At 41.5% G+C, this 10,831-nt stretch overlaps 1 protein-coding gene across 1 annotated transcript; it reads right to left on the reverse strand.

Moving 5' to 3' along the window:
- Window positions 1-9,309: 9,309 nt before the first annotated feature.
- LOC309831962 (E3 ubiquitin-protein ligase RNF166-like) lies at window positions 9,310-9,696 on the reverse strand (the record flags this gene model as incomplete). Its single annotated transcript, XM_082669401.1, has 1 exon — window positions 9,310-9,696. The coding sequence occupies one exon, from the start codon at window positions 9,694-9,696 to the stop codon at window positions 9,310-9,312; it is 387 nt and encodes a 128-aa protein (XP_082525527.1).
- Window positions 9,697-10,831: the final 1,135 nt, after the last annotated feature.

The raw sequence follows: 10,831 nt of genomic DNA on the forward strand, positions 1-10,831 counted from the left end.
AGGCCCAGGGCAATAATCCAAATGCGAGCTCACGGATCTTGTGTTTAATTATTTTAGAGATGTAAATCAAGCTAACAACCTCAACTTGAATTCTCCTCCCAGTACTTTCTCTTCAGTATAGGACCGTGAATTGCAAGTAGCTCATTTGGCTAGTGCTGTGAGTTGGAAGGGTCCAGACCCACCAACATCATTCGGTCTTCCTGCAGACCCTTTCCCCTCACTTTAGAATTGGAGCCTGCAAAGTCCCCTCCCAGTTTCCACCTCTGTTCATAGATTGTCCAATCTAAACTACCATTGCTCACGTTGGGTCATGTTTTTTGTTGTTGTTGTTGTTTTTGCTGCATTCCAAAGCACAGTCTCTAGTATCATAAGGACCCAGTTGCTAACAGTAGTTGGTCCTCTCCCATTCATATTTTGGGTTCGTGAGAATTTCTTATCATATTGTGTAGTAGATGTTGTCCCTGGATGTTTTACTTATTTGTTTGTCTATATAGTTGTTCTATCCATTTTTGAGGGAGGATTCATAAAGAAGAAAAGACTTCACACAGAATTCTTGCTTATATGAGAAGGACCTATCCAAGCCTCATTTAATTCATCTATAAAATAGGGGTAATGATAGTACCTATCTTATAGGACTGAGATAAGAATCAGATAACATGAGACATGTGCATTTTTAAACACTGGCCCCAAAGTAGAACTTGAACATATTAGCTCTTATTTTTAGCCATTAGGATCAAGCATGTTCAGAAACTTCTAGATTCTTTTTACCATGAAATTCCAAAGAAGCTTTTCTTACATGGTTTTGGAACACAGACCAGATAAGAAACAGAAAACTACAGGTGGTAGGCGGTGTCATTACTCACAATTGCAATTACACTAGAAAGGTTCTTGACAGCCTGCTATTTGAGGGAAGGCGCAGCAGTTAAAAGCAGTAAAGAACTATTCTTCTCCAGTACAATAATGGACCCTTACAATTTTCACATAGAGATTATAGTGTTGTTAGTTAATAGCTTGAAAAACATTTGAAGTATCTTTAAATAAAACCTCAGAAGTTAACTCCATTAAAAGTTTCCAAAAAACTTGACCATAAAACATATTTTATTAAGAACATAGTAAACTTGTCATCCTTCCTTTGCTTAAATAAATGGATACAGGGCATATATATATATATATATACACCAAGAGATTCAGTAAAGTTCAACTCTAAAATCTATTTTTATTCTACTCTATGACATTATGACATATTGTCACTGTAATAATCTCTCAGTGTAATCTTGGGATTGTTTGGCTTTGACCTCTTTTTTTTAGCCTCTCTTTTAATTTCCTTCGAGTATAAATAACTGAATGGTTGAGGTTGACATCTGAGCCACTGTTTTGAGGTCGTTTGCTATGCAGCAATAGAGAACTTGAACAGAACGAGAGTGAAAAAGGTAGAAAGGGCTTCCCTGGTGGCGCAGTGGTTGAAAGTCTGCCTGCCGATGCAGGGGACGTGGGTTCGTGCCCCGGTCCGGGAGGATCCCACATGCTGCGGAGCGGCTGGGCCCGTGAGCCATGGCCGCTGGGCCTGCGCGTCCGGAGCCTGTGCTCCGCAACGGGAGAGGCCATAACACTGAGAGGCCCGCGTACCGCAAAAAAAAAAAAAAAAAAAAAAAAGGGTGGAAAAAACAGAGTCTCATAACTAAATAATAAAAAAATCATCCCTTTTTGGAAGATGAGTCATTCATTTATTTCAACAAACATACTCTTTTCTTAGTAACAAATATATTTTTAACTCTCTGTTAGACACCTCCACCTGGATATCCCGTTGGATTTTTTTAACCTAACCTGTCCAGAATGAACACATCCCCTTTCCCTGAAATTGTCTCCTTCTCCTAAATTAATACTTCTGTTAATGTCAGGGTAAGCCTAACTCATATTCAAATTCCAATAGGTACATTCATAAAATAGATACAAAGCCATATACATTCTGGCTTTCAGCTAGTCATCCAATCATTCATTCCTTCAAAACACAATCAGTCCCTGCTAAGTTCCAGACATAAAACTCAAGGCTGAACTACAGAGACGACCAACCAGTCCTTCTTCCTGCCATCATGGGACTTCCTACAACATTCTATAGCAGCAGCCTTTGCCATTTCATTTCCATTATCTCTGCTCTCTTTCTAGGCATTATTTCTTCTCACTTGAACTAACGGTCAGTTTCTTTACTAAGAGAACTGGTTTTTCTGCCTCCTGTTTTCACTGGTCTGGCTTAACCATGCTGCTAGATTGACCCTTCTATGCTGATTACTGGATTCCTTGGCAAAAGTGATTCACTGATTTGGTACTAATCTGCTTCCTTTTCTCAGAACTTTAATTCAGCATTTAATGAAACATTCACATAGCATCATCCCTCTTTATCGAATCCTACTCATCTGCAAAGCACATCTCAAATGCCACCTCTTCCACGAAATCTTTCCTGTGTGTGAGATATCTTTTTGTTCATTTCAAAATCAGTTTACTGAGGGAAGGGGCACCATAGAGTCTAACATGTATTATAGTTATATAAGGTGAATAACTGTCCTCTCCAAACCATGGATTTAATCATCTTCTACCTGGAATAGCCTTTCTCTCAATTGTTTAACTTTTTTGACCCTAATTCACCATAGTCCATTTTCGTAGTTGATTTTCAATTTAGTAGGCTTTACAACTGGATAATGCATTTCATCAATGTTAAAGTTCTGTCTCTGCAAGGTAATACACTTACCATTGCGGCAGCTATGAATAGAGAAATGAAAAGGATCAGATGTCTCAGAAATTTCTATGTGAGTTTATATTAATGATTCTGAAAATCGGCAAAGAAGATAAAAGTTAATTCAAATATCTTTTTTCAATTTGTCCTAGAAGAAAGATGACAACGCTAAAGAACATAGTCTTTTACTGCTTCACCGACATGCAGAAGAAGATATCAGACTTAAAAAAAAAAAAAGTAAGTCTCTTACTGCTCTGGAAACTTTTTCTTTAAATGTTTCCCACATAATCAGTTTAATGAACTACTGTTTAGTTAAAACATTTTCTGCAACATTTTTTTTCTAACAGTTAAAGCTGTTCTTATTTTCATGCAGTATTCATTCTTATTTTCAGAATATTTTTTGTTTAAACCCTTGTATATAATTCTGTCTTAGAAAAAGAAATTCCTGAGTATTTGACTGAACTTTCAGCCACACGAATCTTTTCCAGTACTGTCTTCCTAACATTAAAAGCTGTACATATTTCCATCTGGAAGTCTTTTTTACAGAATTTTTGTTTAAACTTTTGTATGCAGTGATGCTTTAAAAACGTAATTGCCCACGATTTGACTGATTTTTTTTCAACCACACACACCTAGTAAATGCACCTGAGGAAGTCAGTTGGTGAAGCAAAGCCCACTTGCCTTAAAGACATCCAGAAGATGTGGTACCCCAAAACAAACAGACAAGAAAAAAGATTCTCTCCATCCTAAGAAATCTGCATTTCCATAGCTTGAAGAGCAGAAGCAATCTTTTAAAACATATCTTTACCTTAGTTCTAAGCAACCATAATTCTTTATAAAACATGAGTATCTAGATGTCACTAAGAGGCAGCCTGACACAGAGGTATGGATGTAGGGCTTATAAGAGGGGCATCTAGACTCCACTACAGACATTGGGAACCTGGGGGCAAATGACTTCACCACTGTGAGGCTGCCTCAGTTTCTCCTCCCCAACCTGCAAAATGGGAATAATAACCCCTCACCTTCAGGATTCAGATAAGAATTAACCAGTATAACCAATGGGGGGGCAGCTGATCTTGGTATAGCAGTTGCAGCAATAGTAACAGAACAAAAGATTCCTGCTGCAGGAAGGGGTGGGGTGTGATTAGTCATGGGAAGTGGATGTCATCTTAGTTAGAAAAGTTTGTATTCTACTGATATTTTCTTACTGAGAGGCGCATTAGGAAAGGGAACCATACTTGTGTGTCTTAAAGCTGTAAGGAATGTGATGTCTGTGAAGGAAACACAACAGAACTGCTGCATATCCACACCAAAGAATCCTATTCTTGAAGCCATGCCTTTCAGTTTATCCTGATGGGTCATGGTTTCACTGAATGTGTCCCTCTCCAGATGACACATCAACAGGGTTGAACTAAATTATCTTCCCTGTTATCGTCTGGTTGCTCAACTGAGTAGGAACATGGAGAAAGACTTGATTTCCAGAGCACACAGTTAGAGGCATCTATCAGCTAACTTGTATGTTGTGCTTTCCACCTTTCTAACTTTACTCTGATGGAGGTCCACAGTGGTCCTAATGTGCAAATTGGTCTTCTGACTTGGGTAAATGGAGGGTGCCCGGATAACTGAAAGCCATCCCCTCAGATAACTGTGCTCTGGAAACCAAGTGGGAATGCGAGTGGTAACTAAAACTGAAATGTTTCTACTTGATATATTATTCTGGTCTAGTGGTTTCAGCTTAACTTTCTTTTTGATGAAATGAAGCCACTAAGTCCCCAAATACCCACTTCACTTGGTATTTTGTGGGCAGAGAATGTGTTGATGTAAGAACTGTAGAGATGGTGTTGCACTAATGTGAAAAGTCCCTGTCACCCCCCGGCCTGGAGTCTGTAAGCCATTTGTCTCAGAGCAGCCACTTTTAGATTATGAGCATCCTGACATGTACCAAGAAAGACTGACTGCTCCCTGGAATTTGGGGTTTGGGAAGGGACACACCACCTGAAGCCACAGGTCAAGAATCTATAGGAAAGACAGCTGTCAGTGTGGTGCAGGAATTGTGTCAGGGGCTTTTAGAGAATTTCCTTACAGTTAAGAAAACGGAATTCTTTTGGATGGGGAGGAATTAGCTGTATAAAAAGCTGCCTGGCTTTTGTTATTTCCATAAGTTATAGTAATGACCAAACTTTGGAGTGTGACAGGCTTGTTATTTGATAAGAAGATGAAAAGGACGTATTAGAGCAGGAATGAATATGGCGTTGATGGTAATGACACCATCGTTATCATTATACTTGCCTGTATTGGTAAATAGTTACAGTCAAATTCTAAGAAAAACATGCATACATCTTGTGGAGGTAGAGAGGGAGGGAGTAATTAGGGGACATCTCGTAAAGGAGGTGGCAGCTGACCCACGATGCAAGGAAGCAAAGCGACTATAATTTTGATTAATCCTAAAATGAATGTGCTTGCTCCTTGCGTCCCCAGCCAGGCTGGTGTAAAAGCCCACTTGTTCTTTTATTATTATTATTTTCTTTTTTGTGGTACGCGGGCCTCTCACTGTTGTGGCCTCTCCCGTTGCGGAGCACAGGCTCCGGATGCGCAGGCTCAGCGGCCATGGCTCACGGGCCCAGCCACTCCGCGGCATGTGGGATCTTCCAGGACCGGGGCACGAACCCGTGTCCCCTGCATCGGCAGGCGGACTCTCAACCGCTGCGCCACCAGGGAAGCCCGCCCACTTGTTCTTTTCACAAGCACTTATATCTCTCTCATTTCCTCTCCAGCCTTAAGGCAGTAATTACTAGCAGCAGGATCAGCTAGTAACTAAATCATTTTGCTGCCTCTCTGCAACTCTTCCTACTTCGGGCACTATTTCTGCTAACTGGACTTTGGTAAACAGCACTTTGATAAATAGTAAGCCCCTGCCTTTCCCCTTTCTTCTTTCTGCATATCCCTAAAATTTTAACACACTTCTTACATCAAGTTGGAAGAGTGCGCTGAAACACCCCTTTTCCAAGTGTCTCCCTCCTATCATACTGCAAACACCCAGAGGGCACAGAGTTGCCCACTGTAGATGGTACATCCACGTTGACAGAAACGAACTGAAATTCCAAATGGAAAAGCTGATGCTTCCTTCCCTTCTATTCACCCCTGTTAGAAATATTTAATCTTTAGCTATCACTTAGTCTCCTCCTTCCAAATATTCTCAGAATTCCACTTATGTTCTGAATGACGCTTCATTTTCTCCAGATATCCTTTAGATTTTCAAGATACTATCCTCCCAACTTTCAGCAACTTTATGGAATTTCCCTGGGTTTTTATGCTTCTCATTTGTACCAGCCTGGTCGGATCCATAAGTATTTACAATTATTTCCTCTTAAATCTGAATTTAGATTCAGAATATGTGAGTCCAAATGGAAGCACTTCCTTTTACTAGATTGGATACATTGGGCAAGATGGTTTGCTTCTCCAAGCCTCAGTCTTCTTTTTGGTAAAATTTGAGTGTTTATATCTCTTGGGCCTATAGAGCTGTCATAAGGACCAAATGAAAGAGGGTTTGTACAATGCTAGGGACATGATAATGTACTATAAGCATGTTAGCTATTATTTTACTGAGACTAAATATATCAACCACATATAACAATAAAATTCCGACCCACAACCTGTGCAGCAACCAGCCACGGAATCCAAACCACAAGCTCTGTAGCAATTGGCTCCAAAGGGTTAGAACTTGGCCAACAATAGTTAGCTCCCCCAATTTTTGTAATCCTTCTCCCCCACTTCCAATTCAGAACTAGCCAGAGAAAGCCAAATAGGATTCCTCCTTTCTAGTTAGCCCACCTTCAACTTCCCTTGCCAGCAACCTCCAATAAAAGCATTTCTAAAAACGTCTCTCATTTTTTTCCACTACACAACTTTTCAATTCTGTTACCTGCCTGCCTTTGAATCTCTGCCAAATGAAGTAATAGTGACTTTGCTAAAGCAAATCTGCATAAATAACCTCTGTTCTCATTTGGGTGGTCTTTGTGTATTTTTATAATACTATAGCGTATATTTAAATTTATTCCTATAAAACTTGACAATACTATATATTTTTTTCTCTCAGAGAAATCCATTCATTGGCTTAATGTTGATATTTATTAAACATCTCCTACATAATAATACTGTGATGGCTCCTCCAGGGTTTCATAGAAGACTAAATTATGTAGAGCCGTAAGTTATGTGGAACCCTGTGGAACACACGGCTTTGCTTGGAAGATACGATACAAAATAAGAAAAAGTAAAGTCAGAAATTCAAGACAGGCTAAAAATAATATGTTTATAAGGTAAAATCAGTGATATAGGCTATAAATGTGCTGATTCCAAAAAGTAGATATCACATATGCTTACCCAGGATCTAGGAAGTCTTCAAGCAGGAAATGTGATTTGAACTGACATTTGTAGGAAAGTTCTAAACTGAAGGTGGCAGCAGGAAGTGAAGATAATCCAGACAGGGAAACATCTATTAGTAATGTCCAAAGCAGGAATGTGCAAAAACCTGATAGGAAAGCGTGTAGTAATTGCAGCAGCAATCTGTTGGGAGATAAACGGGATACAAGAAAGTAGTGGCAATTAAGACCATAAAATCATTCACCAAAATGTGAACTTTATCCTGAGAAGCTCCTGAATGTTTGTGATCAAGGGCATAATATGTGTAGATGTAATTTCAAATTTAGAAGTCTTCCCTCCAGATGTTAACTTCTCAGCATGTGTTGGGAAATACTTCCCCCTACTTGGTTCTACTTAGAATAATTTATGAATAAAAGTATTGCTTTTAACATAACTAACTTTCTAATATTTTAAATTATCAAAGAATTTCTAAATACTGAAATCATGGTCTCTGTTTAATTAAATTTCCTGGGAAAACTCCTTTTAATGCTTGTTTAGTTGAAAAAGCATGCAGAGAGAAAGACTTTGGAGAACATAAAGACATTATGCATATTCACTTCTTATCCATTTTTTATTGGAGTATAGTTAATTTACAATGTTGTGCTAGCTTCAGGTGTACAGCAAAGTGATTCAGTTACTTACACACACACACACACACACACACCACACACATATTCTTTTTCAGATTCTTTTCATTATAGGTTATTACAAGACATTGAGTATAGTTGTCTGTGCTATACAGTAGGTTGTTTTTCTATTTTATACATAGTAGTATGTATATGTTAACCCCAAACTCTTAATTTATCCCTCTCACCTTTTCCCCTCTGGTAACCATAAGTTGGTTTCCTATGTCTGTGAGTCTATTTCTGTTTTGTAAATAAGTTCATTTTTATCAGTTTTTAAGATTCCACGTATAAGTGATATCTTATATTTGTCTTTCTCTGTCTGACTTACTTCACTTAGTATGACAATCTCTAGATCCATCCATGTTGCTGCAAATGGCATGATTTCATCTTTTTTCTTGCTGAGTAATATTCCATTGTGTGTGTGTGTGTGTGTGTGTGTGTGTGTATATATATATATATATATATCACATTTTCTTTATCCATTCATCTGTAGATGGCCATTTAAGTTGCTTCCATGTCTTGGCTATTGTAAATAGTGCTGCAATGAATATTGAGGTGCATGTATTTTTTTTTTATGCTTTGGGACATTTTATTTAAATTGTTTTTAAAGACAGCAATAATTTATGCCATGAACCAAACGAGGGTGCCGATGAGCATCTTCTGAACTGCCTGGTCACTGCCCCGGCCCCTGCGCTCTGCCACTGCTGGGGGCGGCCCTGCCGGGGGTGGGAGGTGGTCAGCTTTGGAACAGTGACAGCAGGGCCGAGGCCAAGACCCAGGCGGGAGGCCAGGAGCAGACACAGAGCCACTGCAAGTGGCCGGGCATTGGGATTTCTTCCCGTTATCACAGTGACCCTGGGGAACCGCGAGGTGACCTGGGGACGTGGCAACCTCGGTCCCTGCACACAGCGATTGCCCTGTCTCTCGTCTCCTCCCCCTACCAATCCCACAATGGTTCGTTTTTTATTGTTTTTTTTTTTTAAATATAATTTTGTAAATGTTCCATAAAAATACTATTATTCCTAGTCAAACACAGATATTGCAATATGAAGGGTAACTGCTCTGTCTTTGCTCTAGAAAATGTGAAAAGGTCATCACATCGGATAACACAGAAGAGTGTGGAAACTTCATGTATCACAAAAGCCAGTACCGAGCACGCAAGGGGGAAGCATTGCCAGGTGCTGGGCCGGGGCCCCCTCCGCACTTCCCTGCTCAGTGCCGGGGCCCCCTCCGCACTTCCCTGCTCAGTGCCGGGGCCTGTGGACATGGCAGGGCCTGAAGGGTCCTCTCTGCAGGGAGGACATCATGGCTTTGAGACACAGACAGTGGCCACACTCCGTCCCAGTGGCCGGGCCCCCGAAGCCACCTGCTCAGCCCGAAGCACCGAAGAGCCGGTGACGATGGGGACGTGGCCTCTCCTCCTGCAGCAGTGAGGCTCCACCTGGCCCTCAACGCACCTTCGCAGGCAGGCCTGGGCCGCAGGAGCTGGCGGGGCCTGTCCCTTGAGGCGGGAGGCCTGGGCCAGTGGCCGCACCTTCAGTTCTCGGAGAGAGACAGGGCCAGGAAGGCCTGGAAGGCAGCCTCCTCGTCGATGCTGTAGTCCACGAAGGTGTCGTAGGAGAACTTGCGCCGGGGGAGCAGGTGCTGCAGGAAGTTGGCGCTCTGGTAGCTTGGGTCGCCCCAGGCCATGGTCGAGCAGATGGGACACACCACGCGGTTGGGGTCACTGTAGTGCTTGTCCATGCAGTGCTTTACCAGCTTCTGCTGGTCCAGGCTGCGGGCGCCACAGCAAGGGCAGGCGAAGGTGGACCTGTTGGGGACGGCGCTAGGGATGGGCTGGGGTGTGCACACCACAGGGACGAGCTTGGGACAGTTAGCCATCTGCTCCTGGACCTTCAGGCAGGAGGCAACGTGCACCCTCATCTTGGCCAGCGTCACCTTCTTACTGCAGCCCTGCAGAGTGCCTTGTAGGATGAAAGCTGCTTCTCCACGTGGGCGGCCTTGTCCACTTTCTTGGGGTCGAAGGGCAGGCGGCACCGTGGGCACAGGGGGGTTGGCACCTGCAGGCATGGCTGGAGGTACTCCCCGCAGAACCTCTAATTCTTGCAGCCAGTGGGATGGCTTCGCCGCTGAACAAGCTGTCCTTACAGGGATGCGAGGAAAGTCGGCCTCCCTGTCCCTTCTACCCACTGGCTCCACTTCTGCCTTCCAGGGCCAGCATGTATCTTTTTGAATTAGAGTTTTCTCGGAATATATGCCCAGGAGTGGGATTGCTGGATCATATGGTAGCTCTATTTTTATTTTTTTTAAGGAACAGCCATACTGTTCTCCATAGTGGCTGTACCAATTTACATTCCCACCAACCGTGTAGGAGGGAGGGTTCCTTTTTCTCCACAGCATTTATTGTTTGTAGACTTTTTGATGTTGGCCATTCTGACTGGTGTGAGGTGATACCTCATTGTAGTTTAGATTTGCATTTCTCCAATAATTACCAATATTGAACATCTTTTCATGTGCCTGTTTGGCCATCTGCATGTCATCTTTGCAGAAAAGCCTATTTAGGTTTTCTCCCCATTTTTTTGATTGGGTTTTTTTGTTTGTTTGTTTGTATTAAGCTGTATGAGCTGTTTGTATATTTTGAAAATTAATCCCTTGTTGGTAACATCATTTGCAAGTATTTTCTCCCAGTCCCTAGGTTGTCTCTTCTTTTTGTTTACTGTTTCCTTTGCTGTACAAAAGCTTTTAACTTTAATTAGGTCCCATTTGTTTATTTTTGTTTTTATTTCCATTACTCTAGGAGACAGATCTAAAAACATATTGCTGCAATGTATGTCAAAGAGTGTTCTGCCTATGTTTTTCTCCAGGACTTTTATAGTATCTGCTCTTACATTTAGGTCTTTAATCCATTTTGGGCTTATTTTTCTATATGTAGTTAGAGAATGTTCTAATGTTATTCTTTTACATGTAGCTGTTCAGTTTTCCCAGCAACACTTATTGAAGAGACTGTCTTTCCTCCATTGTATAGTCTTACCTCCTTTGTCATAGATTAATTGACCAT

Source organism: Grampus griseus (genome assembly GCF_964374135.1).
Source record: "Grampus griseus genome assembly, chromosome: 13".
Classification (NCBI taxonomy): Eukaryota; Metazoa; Chordata; class Mammalia; order Artiodactyla; family Delphinidae; genus Grampus; species Grampus griseus.